Source organism: Macrobrachium nipponense, chromosome 11 (assembly GCF_015104395.2).
Source record: "Macrobrachium nipponense isolate FS-2020 chromosome 11, ASM1510439v2, whole genome shotgun sequence".
Taxonomy (NCBI): Eukaryota; Metazoa; Arthropoda; class Malacostraca; order Decapoda; family Palaemonidae; genus Macrobrachium; species Macrobrachium nipponense.
This window is the reverse complement of record NC_061087.1, coordinates 52,387,446-52,410,448: the sequence shown is the minus strand read 5'-3', so window position 1 is coordinate 52,410,448 and position 23,003 is coordinate 52,387,446. Positions and strand designations below refer to the sequence as shown.

Sequence of the window (23,003 nt, the reverse complement as noted above, 5' to 3'; positions counted from 1 at the left end):
GTAGGAGATTGTATATAGAGGGAATGATGGTCCAAAGGTAATTCTTTAGGACGAGCTTCATGAGTAATTGGAGATATTCTTGGATGTTTGGAGACTGAATAACAGGAAGTGTCTGCCCACATACTTGTTAGTTTTCTAAGCATGTGTTAGTGCCTTTCCAAAGAACAGTCAGACTTGTGGTACACATGCAGAATGTATTCTACATACCAATACATCCATAGTCATGCAAGCTTCTTCAAGATGTTTTTACAAGAAGGTATTGCTGTTCTGTGCACTTTGTTTGGGTTAGTGTACAGCCCTCTGTATGTTATGTCAGGGACTTGTTGCCCTTTGGTGGATGGTGTGACTTTGGGAGCAAGACACTTATACTGAATCAGTGATTCAAGTTGGCCAACTCTGTTAACAGTATTGTTGCCCTTTGGTGGATGGTGTGACTTTAGGAGCGAGACACTTCTACTGAATCAGTGATTCAAGTTGGCCAACTCTGTTAATAGTATTGTTGCCCTTTGGTGGATGGTGTGACTTTAGGAGCGAGACACTTCTACTGAATCAGTGATTCAAGTTGGCCAACTCTGTTAACAGTATTCTAAGGCCAAGGACCTGTTGCTTCTTCTGCCCCAATTTCTATGCATTATATTGTTAATTCTCTATATCCCCATTCGTATCTAATGATGTGGGGATGATACTTAATTATGCATGCTTGTCAGTCAAAGATGAATAGGCTTGTGCTGCTTGAATAATTTTATGGCTGAAGGAAACTTCCTATATGGTAAGGGGTCTTCCTTATTAAGAAACAAGGCCTCACTGGGGATATTTTCAGATAGTCATGCTCAATTAATGTACATATTCAGCGTAAGAATTACGAATTACTAATAAAGGTAATTAAATTTGTAAGTAATCCAGGACCAACTTTGGCTCCAGGACTGCAAGAGAGGGGCTCTGTAACCAAGCTTTGTCCATTTTGTTCTTAAACCAAAGTCCAGGTTTTGGTCTTTTCCCTCTGTTATGCAACACAAAACAATTTAACTAGTGTCATTACACTTTCATGTTACATAGAATGGTCAACACTACACCTGGTAAAACTTTTTAGATGTCAGGGCAGTGGAAAGACGTCAGGGCAGTGGAAAGACATCAGGATGCTTAGCAGGTTTATTCCTTTCATAAACAAAGTCTTTGTGGGAAGTTTGCTGCTTTTGAGTTAAGTGAAACAACATATTGGTTTGATCATTCATTCTGTGGAAGGACAGTGTTTTAGCATTTGGGGATTCAGGAAGAACTAACTGCCTACAAGGGCTTTTATATCCGTAAGTTTGGCAATTGGTGTGGGATTTAAGGAGCACTCATTTAGACTTACTAGCATGTAGATGAACAGGGACATCCAAATGATTACTACTTCTTTGATGGCCCTCAGGCTTGAGCAGTGGATGTTTCAATAAGACTTTTCACCGTATACTTCTAAAGTTATCATTCCATACATACTTTCCTCGGTAATGCATCAAGTACTTTTAGATCTTGCTGAGGACCAGCACTGTAAGGTGTTGAGATTGAAGCCCCTTCATCTCTATATCTGTCTCTCTCTGGAGTTTAGATGCAGGTCCAAACTTAACAGCTTGGAGATGTTTGAATGTTTCCTCCCAATAATAAGATTTTCAAGTTATCATAGGATCTGTCCTTGATTTAAAACTGCTATGGCCTGGGGTCAGAAGCAGTGGTCTGTGTATTGCTGAGGGTGCCATTCTAGAGGAATTTTCAGCACCTGGAACCTTGTAGACATCAATGTTTTCTGTTTAGAGATAATAAGACTTTTCACCGTATACTTCTAAAGTTATCATTGCATACATACTTTCCTTGATATTGCATCAAGTACTTTTAGATCTTGCTGAGGACCAGCACTGTAAGGTGTTGAGATTGAAGCCCCTTCATCTCTATATCAGTCTCTCTCTGGAGTTTAGATGCAGGTCCAAACTTTATCTGAATTTACTGTAAAACCTTTTATTTAGCACTAGCAGCAGTTAATAAGTAAATTTATTGTCAGCACCCTTCTTTAAGCTGGTGTAAAGGGAATGCTATTTTAGCTTTCTGCCTTAGAGCTGAGGATGATGTTAAGGTTATGCTTTACGTGCCCTGTAAAAATTCCAATGTAACCCCGTAGTGGGGAAGAAGAGGAAATTTCTCTATCCTGTTAGGGCATTTAAATTTAAAGGTTAAACCTAGAGCATTTTTATCATCCTTTTAAAAACCTTGAACATCTTTGTCAAAGGTAAATGCAATGTTAACCTTTGGTTTTGGGGTTTTAAGAAACGCAGATGTCATTGTAAAGGTTTAAGCCTGGAAGAGGCAAAAATCAACCTTTTGTTTTGTGGTTTTAGAAAATCTAGCTGTCTTTGCCATTGGTTAAGCTTGAAGGCAAAGTTAATTTTTTGTTTTGTGGTTTTAGAAAACCTAGAATGTATGTGAAGGTTAAGCCGGAAGAGGCAGAGTTAACCTTTTGTTTTGTGGTTTTAGAAAACCTAGAATGTATGTGAAGGTTAAGCCGGAAGAGGCAGAGTTAACCTTTTGTTTTGTGGTTTTAGAAAACCTAGAATGTATGTGAAGGTTAAGCCGGAAGAGGCAGAGTTAACCTTTTGTTTTGTGGTTTTAGAAAACCTAGAATGTATGTGAAGGTTAAGCCGGAAGAGGCAGAGTTAACCTTTTGTTTTGTGGTTTTAGAAAACGCAGAATGTATGTGAAGGTTAAGCCTGGAAGTTAACCTTTTGTTTTGGGATTTTTAGGAACTTATAACGTCTTTGGCAATGGTTAAACTTGCAGGCAAAGTTAACTTTTTGTTTTGTGGTTTTATAAAACCTGGAATGTATTTGTGAAGGTTAAGCCTGGAAGAGGCAAAGTTAAAAGGTTAAGCCTGGAAGAAGCAAAGTTAAAAGGTTAAGCCTGGAAGAGGCAAAGTTAAAAGGTTAAGCCTGGATGAGGCAAAGTTGAAAGGTTAAGCCTGGAAGAGGCAAAGTCAAATCTTTTGTGTTGTGATTTTTAGAAACTTAAAACGTCGTTGTCGAAGAACACGAGGTCCTCTTGTTACGTATTGGATAGGCTAGTGCATGAGAACTAGCTCCTTATCTTCTACCTTTATTGAAGGTAAACATTCATCATAATTTGAGTAGCAGTTGTAACTTCATTTAGTGTTGAATCAGTTTGTCGCTCCAGAATAGGATTGATGTAGCACAGTAGAAATACAGTTCGGTTTTTACCCGCTCACTACCTTAAGTATACAGAATGGTGTTTGGAAACAGCAAAGCCCTTAGTCCACAACTAGTAGTGGGTAGTCTTTTTCTGAACCAAAAAAGAGCAATTCCTTAGGCTCTTGTTTAAATCCTGGGTGTTAATATTTTGGGGAGCATGAAGGTACAAATTTTGTATAGTAGCGTACCTTTATATCGTAAAGGTATTTCTCTTGAGAGACTGTCGTTTTATAGGGCTTTTCAACCCAGGCACAGGGGTCCCTCATACCGCTTGCATTTCATTCTGGCTGAATCGAAGGGCTTTTCTCCGCAAGGCTGCCCTTTGCTGCATATGTATGAAAGCCTTGCTCCCTGAATGGAATCCAACTTCTGGTGGTAGTGAAATCCACCAAGGATTCCAGATCTGGTGAGAATGTTGTGGGTTTCTTGCAAGAAACCTTTAGCTTGAATGGCTGAGTGGAATTTTGTCCAGCTGCACTACCCACTGTCCTCTTCTTAATGTGGGAATCGGCTAAATTTTAGCAGTAGGTAAGATTCATCTTAAATAATATAAGTTTTTCCAAATAAAATTTATTATTTGGATACTTACCTACTGTTAAAGTAGACCCACCCAGCCTCCCCACAACTAAGTGAGCTGTCAAGGAGAATTCTGATGAGCTAAAACATTCAAAACACACCTGGTGGAGAACATGTAAACCAGACAGTCATCCGGGTAGCTATTCAATTTTTTGTTTGAATGCCGACTCGCCTAATCGGAGGGGAGATATACGGTAGGTAAATTTAACAGTAGGTAATTATCCAAATAATAAATTTTATTATGAAAATTTATATTTTGCAAGAGACCAGGTGGAAGGGAAGAGTGGAACTGACGAAAGGGGAAGATGTGGAGTTGGCGTTTTCCACAGTAAGGGAATGAAGGAAAAAGGTAGTGGAGGTGGTAAGAAAAAGCTTAGAATAATGAAAGTGAAACTGTGTTCTGGGAGACATTCTAAATGTAGTCATTACATATGTACCACAAGTGGGCTGTGATGAGGAAGTTAAAATTAGATTCTGGAGAGAGAGATGGATGAAATGATTACATCGATAGAAGTGGAAGAAAGACTTTTGATTGGAGGTGACCTGAATGGACACATAGGATACAATCAGGTAAATATCAGTAGGATTCATGGAGGACATGGAATGGAAGAAATGAATGAAGAAGGAGAACTTATAGTAGATTTTGCATGATCTTTTGATATGGCAATGAACAACACATTTTTTAAAAGGGAAAAATTATGCAACATACAGTAGTGGAGGGAGACAGATGCAAATAGATTTTCTGTTTTGTAGAAGAAACCATTTGATGGAAAGAACTGTAAGGTCATAAAGGGAGAAACTGTTAGCCCACAGCATAGGTTAGTTGTGTCTGATTTTTTTATATGGCAGGTTGCACAGGGTAAAATTATGGTCACAGCCCAAGATAAAGTGGTGGGGGCTAAAAGACCAAGAGATGAAACAGAGTTTTAAAGGAACACTCCTGCACAACAGTAGATTAGCCGTTGATGTGAACATTTGGTGGGTAGAAAATAGCATAATGATACTGAGAACAGCAGAAGAACTATTGGGGAAAACATCAGATAGAGGGTCGTCTAATAATGAGAGCTGGTGGTGGAACCAAGATACTCAAGATAAGGTAAAAAGGAAACGAGAAGCAAGGATAATGTAGTAAAGGATGTACTTGTGGAAAATGAAATGGCTTGGAAAATTACAAAAAAAAAACAAAAAGAACTATGGCAAGGGCAAAGGTAGAAGAAATAAAGGAGATGTGTGACAAATTAGAAATATCAGAGGGTCAGATGATGATCTACAAAATAGCAAAAAGAAAAAATAGAGCAACTGAAGATCTAACGAACATCAAGCAGATCAAGGACTGAAATGGAAGAGTTTTGTCAAGGGAAGAGTGTACAAGAGCAAGATAGAAAGAACATTTTGAGAAGCAATTAAATGAAGAGAACCACAGAAGAATAAGAGAAGAGGGAAACCCACAAGTAAGAGCAGTTCCAGATATCATCAGAGAGGAAGTGAAGAGAGCACTTGACAAGAGGAAAAAAGGAAAGGATGTTGGACCTGATGGTACACCAGTTGAGGTGTGGAAATGTTAGGGAAGATTAGTGGTTGATATACAGTAGTGCCTCAGGTTACAAAATTAATCCGTTCCGAAGTGGCCTTCCTAACCTGATTTTTTTGTATCTAGAACTATGTTTTACATTTAAATTGCCTAATTTGTTCCAAGCCCTACAAAAACACCACAGTAAATTTTATAATAAAGCTAAATTGACCAATAAACAATGAAATACAGCAATTTAGACCATTCAATACCTAACCTAATCATGACTGTACCTGTAAATAAAGTGTATTAGTGTACAGGGTACAAGAAATACTGAGCGTACATGTACGTACGTATGTAGTAACATGTGGAACCTTACCTTCGAGCTTCGAGTGAGGCGATGTCCAAAAGTGGCAACAGAGGAGGACAAATGGCTGAAAACATGAACACTTAACTTTACGAAACATTAAAAAATGGCAGAAAACATTAACACTAAACTTTACAAAACACATTAACAAATGGCAGAAAACATTAACACTTCTTGATTATCTCCATCTTTGTCTCCATAGAAAGCGTCCTCTTCTTTCAGTGAACTTCTGCAACATTCTTTGGACCCATGGCTAATAACATAAGTAATTAAGTTCACACACAACATGATAAAGTAACTTACAGTACAACGAAAGCAAAATCACTAACACGAATTTACGTTAACAAACGAAATCTATGTTATGGAGGAGTTATGGAGTTCCATTTGACAACATCTGTGAGAGAGAGAGTGTGTGTAATTGCTGTATGGATAGTTAACAACTGAATTTGCTGTTGGCGAGTTCTGGGTTGTCTGCTGGTGCTGTAGAAGTTTAGATTTCTGTGTTTTCAGTTAGTCTTCAGTCAGTCATTGGTCATACCCTGTGATAGTCAGTAGTGTTGGCAGCAGTCTCTAAGGAATTGAAAGTCAGTTGAGTTGTGTTATTGATTTGTTGTTTGGTTTGTTTAGTTTGATATTGTTGCTTAGGAGTTGTGCCCGTGTTGTTGGATTTGTTGTGCTATGATTTTTTGTTGAGTTGCATGTAAGGTTGTGATTGTGTTCCTTGGTTGTTTTCTGTGTTGTTGAGTTGAGGTTGTGGTCCTTAGTTGTTGTTGGGTTGTGGGTTGTGGTTCTTGGTTGTTGTTGGTGGTGTCTCAGTGACCTCGACCAGCAGACAGCTCAGCATAGCCCTGAGTATTTGCAGTTGGGTGAGTAAAAGTGTTTGCTTTTTTTTTTCTGTGTATAGGTATAGGTCAATTGTCCTGCTTGTATTCTGTAGTGTAAAGAGGAAAGTGTGACTGAGGGTTGGTTTGGCAGCTGGATTGATTAAGGTTATGGGGGCGGATTTGCCACTTGTTTTTTTAAGCTTGTGATCCTGCCACATGATTTTTTGGCGCCCGAACAGGGACCGTTGGTGCGGCAGCTGCAGGACGATTGGGGTAGTGAGTTGTGTGATTGGTGAAAGAAAGTGAGGATGGAAGAGTTTAAGGAGATAGACAGGCTGAAGGAGGTGTTACGGTTGGCAAGGGAAGCTAAGGAAAGATTGGAAGTGGAGAATGAGAGGTTGGGGGTAGAGTGTGAGGAGCTGAAGAGCGAGTTAGAGAAAATAAGAGGAATGCTAAGGAGTGTGAAAGTGGAAATGAAAGAGGTGAAAGGAGTGGAAGAGAGAATGGTTGAGAAAATGGACGGAAAATTCGGGGTAATGATGAATGCAGTGCAAGAGATGATGCAGGAAATGATGAAGGGATTCATGGGAGAGGGAGCTGTAGGAGGTAGGCCTACTGGGTCTTGTGACGGGCCAGGAGTGGTAAAGAAAGTGAAAGAGCAAGTGGATAAGAGTACAAGTGACAAAGGTGATTTGGTTGTGATAGGTAAGGGAAAGAAGGGGAAGACACAGGGTAAGGATAAACCTGAGGACAAGAATAAGAAGGGGGCTGAGGAAAAGAAGAAGACTAAGGGAAAGAAGGTTAGTAAGGGTAACGGACAGGATGAGACTAGGACTGAATACATTGGGGAAAGAGCTGAGAGTGATTTAGATAGCGGTGAGTGGAAACAGGTAGGTAGAAAGAAGAAGGATAAGAAGAGTGTAGTCAAGAGTATGGACGTGAGTATGGAAATTGATTCGCTGTATTCAGAAGAGGGAAAGAATGGTCAGAATGGAAGTAGCGAAAGTGAGAGTGAGAGAGAGTGAGCAGGAAGTACGAAAGGCTGTGTATATGAGAGAGGTACCCCGATGTGCACAATACAAGGAATATGGTAGTAGGGACATAGGGGACTTTTTTGGGGAATATGAGAGGTATTGTGAGGCAAAGTATGGGGATAACAAGAGAGGCGGGGCAAGAGAGTTAGGTAGCTTTTTGATGGGATTTTTGTTGAGTGTAGGGAATGTGCCGTATGAGAGTGTAAAAGCCAGGATTGTAGAACAGGCAAAGAGGGTAAAGAATAGTGTTAGATATAGGAGAAAGCAAGATTTTGAAGAGGCAAGAATAAATGTTGGTGAGTCATTGTCGATGTATGTGTGCAGGCTAGAAACATTTGCCAGGAAAAAGTTTGGGGACGAAAGGATTAATGAGTGTAAGGAGTTAGTGCAAAAGTTGTTGGCGACTGTACCAGAGAGTGTATATGAGTTTATAAATCTTAAACGTAAGGAGAAAATGCGATGGACAAATGAAAGGTTGACGTGGAACAACATTTTAGAAATAGTAGAGGATTACGCGTTAGATAGGTGTATGAAAGAGAGTAGAAGTGTTAGTGTTAGGACTGAAGTAGCTGAGGTTGTACAAGTGTTTAAAAGCTATAGGGAGGCAGTTTTGGAAGGGCCGAGGCGAATGGCAGAGCGAGTGGTAGAGAGGAGCGTTAGGGCAAGTAACGCGAGTGAAGTTAGCAGCAGTGTTGTAGATGTGGCAAACGGGGCATTTGGTCAGCGAGTGTATGAATGATAGGGATATTAAATTTTATAGGTGTGGACAGGCAGGGCACATAGCTAGTGGATGTCGGGGTACCCGTATGAACATGGTTTGCAGGAATAACGGGCATTATGCTAGGATGTGTAAAGAACAGCGTGCAAAATGTCTTGAATGTGGAATGGAAGGTCATGTGGCGAGTGTGTGTAGGCAAAAGAGGATGTGTCAGGCTGGGAATTCGGGAACTAGGTGTTAAGGGGATTCAGTTGGGTGGGTCCTCTAGTATGCGACAGTATGTTCGGGAGAATGAGATGAGTGAGTGGTTGAGGGTGAATAAATATGAGCCGAGTGTCAGTGAGCAGATGAGTCTGGAAGATCGGCAGTTGGTGTTGGTTGAGTATGGAAGAAAGCGGAAGAGGGTAAGGAAAGGGAATGAAAGGGAGAAACGTGAGCTGCATGATAGAGGGGTTAGTGTTAGGGTAAAAATGATGGATAAGGCATGTAATACGGATGACTTTGAGGGGAGGAATACGTAATATATACGTATAGTGTGTGTGCACATTTGAATTGTCAGGGTTTAGTGAAGTTTCACCAGGAAGGGAATCAGGTGGTAAGGATGTAGTTGGCAGTATGAATGAGTCTCTTCAGGAGTTTGGCAGGAGTGAAAATGAGGTAAGTGATTTGTTGGCAGATTTTTTTGAGATATTTGGACACGAGTTAGAGGGGGTAGATGAGATATTGAATGGGATTTGAGAGGATGGTAGTGAGGGAGATAGTAATGGTAGTCTGACTAGAAGTGGTCTGGGAGAAATTGATGGCAGTGTAACTGAGAGTGTGTATGAGGGCCCTCAAACAAGATCCAATGGGCCTGCATCCGTGGATGTTGCGAAAGGCTATTTAGTGTGGGTGTTGTGAGTGAAAGAAGACGTCAAATGTAACGGGGGAGGAAATATGGAGGAGTTATGGAGTTCCATTTGACAATGTCTTTGTGAGAGAGAGAGAGAGAGTAATTGGTGTATGGATAGTTAACAACTGAATTGGCTGTTGGTGAGTTCTCGGTTGTGTGCTGGTGCTGTTGAAGTTTAGAGTTCTGTATTTTCAGTTAATCTTCAGTCAGTCATTGGTCATACCCTGTGATAGTCAGTAGTGTTGGCAGCAGTCTCGAAGGGATTGAAAGTCAGTTGAGTTGTGTTATTGATTTGTTGTTTGGTTTGTTTAGTTTGATATTGTTGTTTGAGTTGTGCCTGTGTTGTTGGATTTGTTGTGCTATGAGTTTTTGTTGAGTTGTATGTGAGGTTGTGGTTTTGTTCCTTGGTTGTTTGCTGCGTTGTTGAGTTGTAGTTGTGTTCCTTGTTTGGGTAGTGGTCCTTGGTTGTTGTTGTGTTGTTGGGTTGTGGTTCTTGGTTGTTGTTGGTGGTGTCTCAGTGACCTCGACCAACGGACAGCACAGCATAGCCCTGAGTATTTGCAGTTGGGTGAGTACATGTGTTTTTTTTCTGGGTATAGGTCATTTGTCTTGCTTGTATTCTGTAGTGAAAGAGGAAAGTGTGACTGAGGGTTGGTTTGGCAGCTGGATTGATTAGGTTTATGTAGGGGGGGGGGGGGGGATTTGCCACTTCTTTTTTTTTAAGCTTGTGATCCCACCACAATGTGAACGAACGAATTCCAGGTGTTTACGATAATGTTGCCGCAAAAAATGGTCAAGGAGCGCCTTTACATAGAGGCATGATGGAACAGCTGCTGACCAATAGGAGAGCAGGATCTTACGGCAGTGACTAGCATCAGGAACCAGTGGGAGAGCGGGAGGATGGTGGCGAGTGTACTGAGTTGGCGGAGCGCCGGTTTTAAAACTGTTCTCAGCGGACTTTACCCTTTCGCAACCTGAATTATTTTCGTACACAAAAGCAAAAAAATTCTTCGTCTTTGCTTTCGTAACCTGGAATTTTCGTTTGTAAAGGTTCCATTGTACTGTATATTTCCGCGTATAAGACAACTTTTAAACATGGGCGCCCACACACAGGGGCAAGAGGGGCCAAGGGCCTGAAATCCTTGAAAAAATTTATAGATACAGTAGTGCCTCAGGTTACGAAATTAATGTTCCGAAGCGGCCTTCGTAACCTGATTTTTTCGTATCCAGAACTAGTTTTATATGTAAATTGCTAAATTCGTTCCAAGGCTTAGAAAAACACCACAGTAAATGTTATAATAAAGCTAAATTGACCAATAAACAATGAAATACAACAATTTGGACCATTCAATACCTAACCTAACTGTTACTGTACCTGTAAATAAAGTGTATTAGTGTACAGGGTACAAGAAATACTGTACATATGTAGTAAAATGTGGATCCTTACCTTTCGAATGAGGTGATATCCGAAAGTGGCGACAGAGGAGGAGGACAAATGGCAGAAAAAACACTGAACATTACGAAACACGTTAAAAAATGGCAGGAAACATTAACACTAAACTTTACGAAACACATTAACCCTTTAACGCCGATTGGACGTATTAAATGTCGATATAAATTGTCTGTTGGGTGCCGATTGGACGTATGGTACGTCGATATAAATAAGATTTTTTTAAAAATTCGCAGAAAAATAGTTATAGGCCTACTAGGCGAAAACTTTTGAATCAGCGCCTGGGGGGATGCTGGAAGCTCACGGATCAAGGCGTTGTTTTGTTTACAATCGTTACGCAGGCACAAGCACGAATTTCTTTCTTCTAGCACTAAAAAGTATCAGCGACACATCTCAGAAATTATATAGTCACTTTGACATAATTTTTGCACCATTTTATATTAGCCGTTACATAGAGTATTATATATGAAAATGTGTGCAATTTCATGTAGAATACAACAAAAAACAACTCATGGTTGTAGCTTTTATCAGTTTTGAAATATTTTCATATAAATAACGATAAATGCCAAAATTTCAACCTTTGGTCAACTTTGACTCTACCGAAATGGTAGAAAAATGCAATTGTAAGCTAAAACACTTATACTCAAGTAATATTCAATCATTTACCTTCATTTTGCAACAGATTGGAAGTCTCTCGCACAATATTTCGATTTATGGTGAATTTATGAAAAAAACTTTCCTTACGTCTGTGCGGTAACTTCCGAAAAAATCGTAAATTTTTTCGTTCGATTGTCGTAATTTTTGCACCATTTTAAATTAGCCGTTACATAAAGTTTTATACATGGAAATGTGCGCAATTTCTTGTAAATACAACTAAAAACAATCCATGGTTGTAGCTTTTCTCAGTTTTGAAATATTTTCATATAAATAACGATAAGTGCCAAAATATCAACCTTCGGTCAAATTTGACTCTACCGAAATGGTCAAAAAACAGAGTTATAAGCTAAAACTCTTACATTCCAGTAATATTCAATCATTTACCTTTATTTTGCAACAAATTAAAAGTCTCTAGCACAATATTTCGATTTATGGTGAATTTATAAAAAAAAAAAATTTACCTTACATCTGCGCACTAACTCTTCCAAAAAAAAATCAGAAATGTTTTCGTCCGATTGTCGTAATGTTTGCACCATTTTAAATTAGCCGTTGCATAAAGTTTTATATATGAAAATGTGTGCAATTTCATGTAGAATACAACACAAACCACCCATGGTTGTGGCTTTTATCAGTTTTGAAATATTTTCATATAAATAATGAAAAATGCCAAAATTTCAAATTTAACTCTACCGAAATGGTAAAAAAACGCAATTGTTAGCTAAAACTATTACATTATAGTAATATTCAATCATTTACCTTTATTTTGCAACAAATTGGAAGTCTCTAGCACAATATTTCAATTTATGGTGAATTTATGAAATAAACTTTTTCCTTACGTCCGCGCAGTAACTTCTGAAAAAATCATAATTTTTTTTGTCCGATTGTCGTAATGTTTGCACCATTTTAAATTAGCCGTTACATAAAGTTTTATATATGAAAATGTGTGCAATTTCATGTAGAATCCAACTAAAAACAACCCATGGTTGTAGCTTTTATCAGTTTTGAAATATTTTCATATAAATAACGATAAACAGAAAAAATTTTATCTTCGGTCAACTTTAACTCGACCGAAATAGTAAAAAACTGCAATTGTGAGCTACAACACTTACAGTGTAGTAATATTCAATCAATTACCTTCATTTTGCAACAAACGGGAAGTCTCTAGCACTATATTTTTATTTATGGTGAATTTTTGAAAATGGTTTTTTGTACGTCCGCACGTTACGAATTCATGCATCATTTGGTGATAATATTTTCTCTGTGTTGCCTTGATCGTTTTACAATGTGTTATATACCAAAATGATCGCAATTTAGTGTACAATACAGCGAAATAAATAACTCTTTAGCTTTAACTGTTTTGCTCACAGCGCGATTTGTATACAATTATATATGAAATTTTTGTGCTGCCATATATCCCAATATTTATATATGATAATGATAATTTTTTTCATTTCTGATGGTTGCATACTAAACTTAAGGCAATGACAAAAAAGGAGCCAAAAATGAACTCTTAATCTTGAAAACTAAGCATGCTGTGATATTTTTGGAAAAAAAAAAAAAAAAATCCGCTTCGAGGCTCACTTGCGAACGCCACTGGCATACGGGAGACGATTTTTAAAATACCACTTCGGCGTTTAAGGGTTAATAAACAGTAAAAAAAAATAAAATAAACAAAACTAGTAAAAAATTGTTACGTTGTGAATTATTGGCATATCTTCATAACAAATAGCCTATTTGAGGAATAATTCTAAATCAATGAAACATCTTTTATATATGTAATCCCAGCTGAGTTAATGTAAACTTCGAGTTGGTTGTGCTCACAGCAATCTTTATCTATCAGAAATATCAATGGTGGTGTAATATGGTAGTAATAACACTTAGGATAACATAATATTCACTTTATATTAAAAGTTTCTCATATATATCACAAGATTAGTCACATGTGCCACCATCATGGGATTCCAGTCTGGTTCTGCCGAGTCGACTTCGGCTTCGTTGTTGATATACAAATCATCTTCGGTACCATCCTTGGCAATTTTTAAATGATTTTATGACACTTTTTACGTTCCCCCATGCTTTTATAACAAAACGCAGCGAACATCAAGTGAGGCAGCACACAAAGCTGTTTATAACTGTTAAGAACAATTCAGTCATATGAACAATAATTTTATATGATAATTATCGTTCATTATTGTATTGTTATTAGCAGTTGTGTGGGAATGGCAATGAAACAAACAAAACAACTGTTACGCCCTTAGGCGATGTACTTATGAAAAACATGATATAGAATCAGCTTTGTTAAACCCAGCTTTACAAAAGGAATGTATCTCTGAATTGAGTTCCATTTGACAACTAAATACAGTGATGATATCTGTAAAATGCAATCAGCTGACTATTTTATCATTGTAAACAAAACCAGAGTGCAAATGGCACATCATAGCTCTGTTCATATATTGTAATATGATAATAGTAACATTCAATATGATTAGATGCAGTAAAACTAGTTTTATTAAAAATATCATTATTCTTAATACAACTATTATTTGACTTTTGCAAGTCAAATAATAGTTGTATTAAGAATACAACTATTATTTGACTTGCAAAAGTGTTACAACCTATCTGCGGCAATGTCTCTCTCTCTCTCTCTCTCTCTCTCTCTCTCTCTCTCTCTCTCTCTCTCTCTCTCTCTCTCTCTCTCTCCTGGCTTTTAGAATTCTGGATTCTGGATGAAGCGATTATTGTAAACGTGCACTGACAAACGACAAGAGTTGAGAAACAGCTGATTGCTGACGTAATTTACTGTAACTATCAAGTGTTAAAACCTGCCGATTCTCAATGGTGGCTTCCAAAAGTAAAAATAGAATACACTTTTGTTCATCCCTCATGCAGTGGAGATCTCAAGAAAGAATACTAGTAAATTAAAGGCGGAAGTGATATTCGGAACTGGAGAAATCTCACCTAGTGCTTATACAGAGAAATTAATGTGTATGTTTTCAACCAAACTTCATTAATTTACAATAAAAGGAATCTCCAAATTATATCTCTCCTATCAAATAATGTCAATAAAGATATCAATAATACTCAAATCAGCCAAGATTTTGAGAATGTAAACAATATCAAATGCAAACGATGTACATGACGATGTTCATAGTCAGTAATACAGTAATGGTACATGACGAAGTTTATGGTCTGTAATACAGTAACAATATGATAATAGTAATACTGTTATTGGATACAAGAAGCAAAACAACTTTTATTTAATCCATTATTATTATGAATATGTATTATTAAAATAGTTGTACTGTTTAACTTTTGCAGATAATCACTTTTTCCCCTAAATACAGTAAGGTTTTGTATTTAGAATTCGTCATATACAGTGTCTAAGCTAAAGGTGGTCTTACATGTACTCAGAAAGATATAATAGTTGAAAAAAAGTATGTTTCCATAAATTCAGCTTAATTGTTAATGTGCTTCTATTTTTTCTTCCAGTCATTATTCATACTCTGCATTTCAACAATAACTTCATTTTAATTTTATTTCTTAAGCAGTATTTACATCTTATATTTATAGTGCTGTCACAGTTTAGTGTATTGTCTACTGGTCAGTTAATCATACTTTTCCTCATCCTTACTACTACCCAAACTATCATCCTTACATTTTATTATTACAGGCAGTCCCAGGCTTATGATGGGTTCTGTTCTTGAGACATGTCGTAAGCTGGAATATCATAAAATTTCCTAAGAAAACCTGACTTTAAATGCTTTGGGCTGTATTGTGATAACTATGTAAACTGCATCTTTATTGTATTTTTCATCAAAAAACCTTCAAATATTGATTATTTTGCATTTTTCGAGTCATATTTCTTCCACCAGATTGGCGGCGTAAGCGTCATAACCCTGGAACATGCATCGTAAACCTGGAAATAATTTCTGAAGAATATAATTGAAAAGCGTTGTAACCTTGGAACATCGTAAGCCGAACACGTCGTAAGGCGGGGACAGCCTATATAACACTAAAAAGCTTGTTCAGTACTCTCATTACTGTCTATTTCAGCTTGGTACATATCTAGCCTAACCATTCTAAAGTTCCTCTATTAAATCTCTGGAACTCTTTTAATTTCTACACTAAAAGTTCTGATAGTGCCTCATCTATGTTGCTTCATGCTCCATTTATTGCATTCACCTCAACCAACTCATTCTTTACATTACTCCTAGGTATGTTATAAATTACTACATCTGATTTAATTCCCAATATGTTAGAGCTTGGATAAAAAATCAGTATGCAGCACCCAAGGCTGGCAAAACTTAGAGGTCTGCTAATTTAAGAAAAAAACATCAGTGGAAAGAGGGAGATATGCAAATGCACATGGTGTAAGAAAAAAATTCTAAAAAATTTTCTCAACCTTCCATGAGAAGTTGAAAATGACTACATATTGATAACCCCTTGTGGGACCTCTTTTACAAGACAGTCGTAAATTTTACAAAGTTATGCACAATTTTTATAATAAATAAATTTTTTTTTTCTAACTATAATGACAGCTCACACAATATCAAAACAGATAAGAAATAAAATTATTAACAAATTCTGAGTATATTTGCTGTAAAATATTTACCTAAATTTACGTAGACCAAAGATGCAGTAACCTTTTTGGATTTATACATAGTTTTAGAAATATTTCTTAGCACTTTATTCATAAAAGAAGAGAACCAAAACCAACTGCAATCCCATGGCATTTTTATGAGAAAATTGTTAAAAAGATTTCATGTGAGACAGAAAGGCAGTACATCCTACCTTGAAGTCCAGATCACAGTTAAGCCCAAAGCCCCTGATTCTCTCATCTTAGCCAGACTTGAAGTTTCCAGTAGTAAATTTATGGGCTATAGAAGTAATTGCACTTCTTTTCTGCTTGATTCCCCCAAATCAATGATGCATAATACAGTAGTACCTCGAGATACGAAATGCTCAACTTACGAAAAACTCGAGGTACGAAAGCTAACACGAAAAATTTTATGGCTCTACATACGAAAATTTTTCAAGATACGAAAGGTTGTTGCTGGAAAGTCCGAGATTCGCCCGGACCACCGATAACAATTTTGAAACTCGCACGCCGCCAACTGAGTAGACTCGTCACCATCCTCCTGCTCTCCCATTGGTTCCTGATGCTAGTCACCGCCATGAGATCCTTCTCTCCTATTGGTCAGCATCCTTCCCATTATGCATCTTACTACGTTGCAGCGTGCCTCGGCCACTCGGTACCAGCATCGTTATCGTACGCACACAGTATTCGTTCGTTCTAACTATTTCGTTTATTAACGTAAATTCGTTAGAGATTTCGTTGCAGTATACGTAATTCATCGTGTTGTGTGAGAACTTTACTCTACTTATACCTAAATTACGTACAGTGTATACGTAGTCATGGGTCCCAAGAAAGTTGAAATTCACGGAAAGAAGAGAATGCTCTCTTTGGAGGCAAAGATGGAGATTATCAAGAAGTATGAAGCTGGTATGTGATTGAGTGTGATCGCCAAGGAATACGGCCGAAATCCGTTGACAATAGGCACCATCCTTAAGCAGAAGGATGTCATCTAAGCTACACCTTCCAAGGGCGTCACTATTTTGTCCAGCAAGAGGACCCATGTGCACGACGAGATGGAACAGCTGCTTCTTGTCTGGATAAAAGACAAAGAAATCGCTGGCGATACGATAACGGAGACGGCAATCTGCCACAAGGCCAGCGCTATTTTCGGCGATTTGATTGCCCAGGCCGAAGACGACGGAGGAGAAGGGACATCAACGCCAACCCCAGACTTCAAGGCTTCGCATGGGTGGTTCGAGAAATTCCGTAAACGGACTGGTATCCATTCGGTGGTGTGGCATGGGGAGGCTGCCAGCTCGGACACAAAAGCGGCCCAAGCCTTTAAAAAGACGTTCGAGGAGATGGTGACCAAGGAAGGCTACAGTTCTCAGCAAGTCTTCAACTGTGATGAGACTGGCCTTTTTTGGAAAAAAATGCCTCGTCGGACGTACATCATGGAGGAAGAGAAGAAGCTACCCGGGCATAAGCCTATGAAAGACAGGCTTACGCTCGCACTTTGTTCCAACGCCAGTGGGGATTGCAAGGTGAAGCCCCTACTGGTCTATCATTCCGAGACTCCTCGAGCCTTCAAGGCCCACAAAGTGCTTAAGGAGAAGCTTCTAGTGATGTGGAGGGCTAATGCGAAAGCCTGGGTAACGAGGCTTTTGTTCACCGAGTGGATAAATCTGTGTTTCGGCCCGACAGTGAAGAAATTCTTGGAAGAGAAGCGCCTCCCTCTGAAATGTCTGCTGGTGTTGGACAATCCCCCTCCCCACCCTCCTGGCCTCGAGGAAGATATCCGAGCGGAGTATTCCTTCATCAAGGTTCTTTATCTTATGCCTAACACCACCCCTCTCCTCCAGCCCATGGACCAGCAAGTGATATCGAACTTTAAGAAGCTGTATACGAAACATCTTTTCAAGAGATGTTTCGACATCACCGATACCACAAACCTCACCATGCGTCAATTTTGGAAGAGCATTTCAACATCGTCATATGCATCTGACTCATTGATCAAGTTTGGCAGGAGGTTTCGAGGCGAACCTTGAATTCCTTGTGGAGGAAACTCTGGCCTGATGCTGTATCCGCCCGAGACTTTGAGGGATTCGACATGGCCGAAGCTGGTCCTGCAGATTCAGAAACCGTTGACGATCCTGAAACTGTTTTGCAACCAGATCTCGACAAGATCGTTGCACTCGGCAAGTCCATGGGGCTGGTCGTCGACGAGGACGACATCAACGACCTTCTCGAGGAGCACCAAGAGGAGCTTACGACGGATGACCTGAAGGAGTTGGAGGCCATGCAACATAATGTCGTTCAAGAGGAGTTCTCTAGCAGCAGCTAGGAGGAGGAGGACAACCCTATGACAACGGCAGAAATTAAGGATGTTCTAGCCGCTTTTCATAAAGTGCAATCGTTTGTAGAAAAAAAGACACCCAGAAAAGGCTCACACAGGTCGTATGCTTGCGCAGTTCGATGACGTTTGCCCGAGTCGTTTCAGGAACATTGTGAAAAGTAGGCAGAAGCAATCTTCCTTGGATAGTTATTTTTTAAAGAGGCCTTTAGTATTAGCAGGAGTAAGCAAAAAGGAAGAACCAAGTGATACTAATAAAATAAAGAAAAGTTTTTTTTTTAATTTTAGTTTTCTGTAAAGTTAAGTGTTTATGTGTTTCGTAAATTTTAGTTTATGGATGTTTTCCTTACATTTTTTATGTGTTTCGTAAAATTAACCTTTAAACGCCGACTGGACGTATTTGACGTTGACATTTTTTGTCTCTCGGGTGCCGACTGGACGTATTTTACGTCGACATACAAAAGTTTTTTTAAAAATTTGCGGAAAAATACTTTTAGGCCTGCCAGCCGAAAACTCTTGAATCACGCGCCTTGGGGGATGCTGGGAGTTCACGGATCAAGGTGTTGTTTTGTTTACAATCGTTACGCAGGCGCGCAAGCGCAAATTTTTTTCTTGCCGCACTAAAAAGTAGCTGTGACACATCTCTGAAATTATTTCGTCACTTTGACATAATTTTTGTACCATTTTAAATTAACCGTTACATGGAGTATTATATATGAAAATGTGCGCATTTTTATGTAAAATACAACAAAAAAATACTCATGATTGTAGCTTTTATCAGTTTCGAGATATTTTCATATAACGATAAGTGCCAAAATTTCAACCTTCGGTCAACTTTGACTCTACCGAAATGGTCGAAAAACGCAATTGTAAGCTAAAACTCTTATATTTTAGTAATATTCAATCATTTACCTTAATTTTGCAACAAATTGGAAGTCTCTAGCGCAATATTTCGATTTATGGTGAATTTATTAAAAAACTTTTTCCTTACGTCAGCGCAGTAACTCTTCCGAAAAAAATCATACATGCAATTGTGGTAATGTTTGCACCATTTTAAAATTAGCCGTTACATAAAGTTTTATATATGGAAATGTGCGCAATTTCATGCACAATACAACTAAAAAGAACCCATGGTTGTAACTTTTATCAATTTTGAAATATTTTCATATAAAAAATTATAAGTGACAAATTTTCAACCTTCGGTCAACTTTGACTCTACAGAAATGGTCGAAAAACGCAATTGTAAGCTAAAACGCTTATTTTGTTCATGAAACTTACCTGTCAGATATATATATAGCTGTATTCTCTGAAGTCCGACAGAATTTCAAAATTCGCGGCACATGCAGTGGGCGGCCAGGTGGTAGTACCCATTCCCGCCGCTGGGAGGCGGATATCAGGAACCATTCCCATTTTCTATTCATATTTTTTCTGTCGCCGGTGCTGTAAACAACTGTTTGCAGTACCTCCGCCTAGGATTTTGAAACTTCATTAGCCGCTTAAGTATCCTAATTATTCTTTCAATAATTGACTTGGATTTGTGGCTAGGCATACACTTTCATAAATTAATTAAAATTTTTCATTGCATTTGATGTCTGAAGCTAGTTAGCCTAGTTTCAGACTTTGTTGTCTGCATGGGGTAAGGTGAGGCTACCGGAACTTTCGGTAGACACTCGCTTAGTATACATGACGTTTATATGTTTTCTTTGTTAAAAGATCAATGTAATTAGTGTAATGTGTGACTGATTACGGAAGAAGTATGATTCGTGTACGCATTTTAGAGCGTGTTAGAATCAGGAGGTTTTCCTCCACAGTAAACAGAAGTTAGAATAATGAACCTACTAACCTCCTGTAGACTTTATTTTGCCTAACCCTGTGGTATGGCTTATGGGCCTAGAAGAAGTGTCTGTGGGGAGGATTACATCAAGTAATCTTAGAATCTAAAGTGCTCGCTCTCCAATCAGTGTTGTGAAGTGTAGTGCCCCTTGTGTTGTGGAGGGGGTGTCAGATCAGCCCCATAATGCCTCTAGGCCTGGACCTCTGTCGGACTCCCAGGACCAGGGAGAGGACATGTCGAAAGCCGCAAGAGGGTTACGGTAGCTCCCCACCGATCTGGTGTCCCTTCGGCAGGACCTGTTGACGCTTCCCAGGCTGCTAAAGATCGGGCACGTGCACGATCTTGAAGGATTGCTTCTCGTCCTCCGAGGCGTCCTCCCCGCGCAAGGGTTGAAGCTCTTGGAAGGACTCGCGCCCTCTAAGAAGCTTTAGAGAAGAGGATGCTTCACGTCCTCTCTCTCATGAGGAGGGAACGTCAGATTGGCCCCATAACGCCTCTAGGCCTGGACCTCTGTCAGACTCCCAGGACCAGGGAGAGGGCATGTCGAAAGCTGAAGGAGGGTTACGGGGAACCCACATCGATCTGGCATCCCTTCGGTAGGACCTGTTGACGCTTCCCAGGCTGCCGAAGATCGTGCACGTGCACGAATCATGAAGGATTGCTTCTCGTCCTCCGAGGCGTCCTCCCCGCGCAGTGGTTGGAGCTCTCGGAAGGACTCGTGCCCTCTACAAGAAGCTTTAGAGAAGAGGATGCTTCACGTCCTCTCTCTCGTCAGGAGGGAGCGTCAGATTGGCCCCATAATGCCTCTAGGCCTGGACCTCTGTCGGACTCTCAGGACAGGGAGAGAGCATGTCGAAAGCCGATGGAGGATTACGGGGACTACACACTGATCTGGCGTCCCTTCGGCAGTATTTTATATCGATAAGTGTGACAAAGGGCGGCCGTCTTCTTGGTCAAGAAATAGAAAACGTCCATAAGGAAATATCCTCACGAGGATACCTTTCTAAACATGCTACACTCTATCAAGAGGAAGGAACGTCGTTACTCTTGTAGCAGGGATTGTTTTCCTGCTCTCCATGACGCTCCCCTCCCTCCTCTCCTCATGGGGCTCCGTATACGTTACGTAATGTTCGCTTTACTACGGAACAGGATATTGTTCAAGCTGATGAGCTTGACGTCCGGCAAGCTGCTTTGCATAGTCAAACAGCTCGCCAAGACGCCTCTTACTCGTCCCTAAGGGACGCTCTGTCAGCGGCCAGAGATGTCTCTGGTTCGGCAGCAATGCTGGACAGACTATCCTAGTTTTCGACAGGAGAAGGGCAAAGAATTCCCCATACCCAAGAACGCACAGGCGTCCTTTTAAATACCCTTCTGCAAGTGTAGATGAGCTTGATGAGACGCAGGATGTCGCACAGGCGGCCGTCGTTTTTGTCAAGAGTGGCGAACGTCCTTAAGACTCGTCCTGATGACGATCACCTTATTTCTGCTTAGGATGCTCGCTCTTCATGAGCGGCGTTCCCCTCGCTAAGGAGTCTCTCTAAGTTACTTGTGTTGACGCTTTGGGCGACAAGATCCTCTCTGAGATGCCATTCAGAACACTTGGTGTTCTATGCACCGACATGCTCGGCAAGACTCGCGCGAGGACGTCCCTTGAAAATGCTCAACGTCCCACGCATTGAGACGTGAGGAAGCTTTTCGATGTTCGACGTCCTACACGTAGAGACGTTCACCAGGACGCTTTTTGGAAGACGTTTTATGTCTTACACATCTGGACGCTAGCGAGGACGCTTTTGAAGACGCTCGGCATCCTACACGTCATGACGCTCGGCAGAACACTTGCCAGGACGTTCTGCAGAACGATAGGCGTCCTACACATCAAGAGGACGTTCTTCAGGACGCTCCGCAGGACGTTTCTTTATAGGAAATTTTAAAAAGATTCAGAGTTAGCGATGAGGCATACCCAAATTTCTTCTTCGAACTCTCCTGCCCCTTCATCGATTTCTGCGGGAATCGGGAGGACTATATACTCGAATTCCTGGCTTGCTTTCTGTCATGTAAGTGGGTTTCCCCCTTTAGCAAGATTCTAATTGTTTTGTCAAGTAAGGGGGTTTTCCCCATTGACAAGATGCTAAACGTTTTGTCAAGTAAGTCGGGGACCCCTCATAAATGGGTTAGTTCTCATTGACAAAGATCTTAATAACATTTTATCGCGTAAGCGGATAAGCTTTTATTAACAAGGTTCGGAAGAGCTCTCATTCATATCAGAGGCTCATCTCGGAAGGGAAAAAGACTTGTAGATTACGTCCATGAAGTCTTATGTCCAATATCATAAGAAGCTTGAATGGTCCTTTTCGATCCTCGGTTCTCACTTGAGGATCTCTATTCGATAATTTTAATCCGTTCTTTTGGCAAAGAGAAAGAAGACAGTCGATTTCCATTCTCTCTCTCTTCCTCGTCGAGGAAAGAATGTAGTAGAGAATTTGATGCTCAAATAACTACAATATTTACGTAGTTTATCTCTGCGTCATATTACTAACGTATGGGTCAAGTCATATACGCATATCGTATTTACCTCTACAGATAGCAACCGAAAGGACTTGTTCTAAGTGTATTAATCAATACGTATTCCCTTCAACCTTCCAAAAGTTTCCGGGGTAAGAACAGCGCTTAAGGTATTGTTACGACAACAACAACTCAGCTTCTGCATTTAGCAAATTCTGTTTCGTTTATATATGCCTGCTTGAGGGTTTCCTTTTGCTCGATATCATTCCTATTCCTTCGTAAATGGAGTAGCTGGCAACTCAGGCAGAATGGTGCGAGACGTTGAATGAAGGCTGCTGTTACTGTGATTAACGCAGTACCGGCTAGCTCTCTGACATGCGCGGTCGGTTACGTCTCTCTCTCCTGCGGGAATGGCTGACTAGCCGTATTTCTGCCCCACAATCATGGATTTTAGCCTTGGGTTGAGGGGATTTCTAG

At 39.8% G+C, this 23,003-nt stretch overlaps 1 protein-coding gene across 1 annotated transcript in view; it reads left to right on the top strand.

The window, feature by feature from the left end:
- Positions 1–17,947: 17,947 nt before the first annotated feature.
- The window catches only part of LOC135208665 (uncharacterized), an 81,328-nt gene continuing 76,272 nt past the window's right edge, over positions 17,948–23,003 (top strand). Inside the window, exon 1 of the mRNA XM_064241098.1 lies at positions 17,948–18,035. Within this exon, the coding sequence (XP_064097168.1) occupies positions 17,948–18,035 (88 nt within the window). The remainder of the gene's footprint in view (positions 18,036–23,003) is intronic.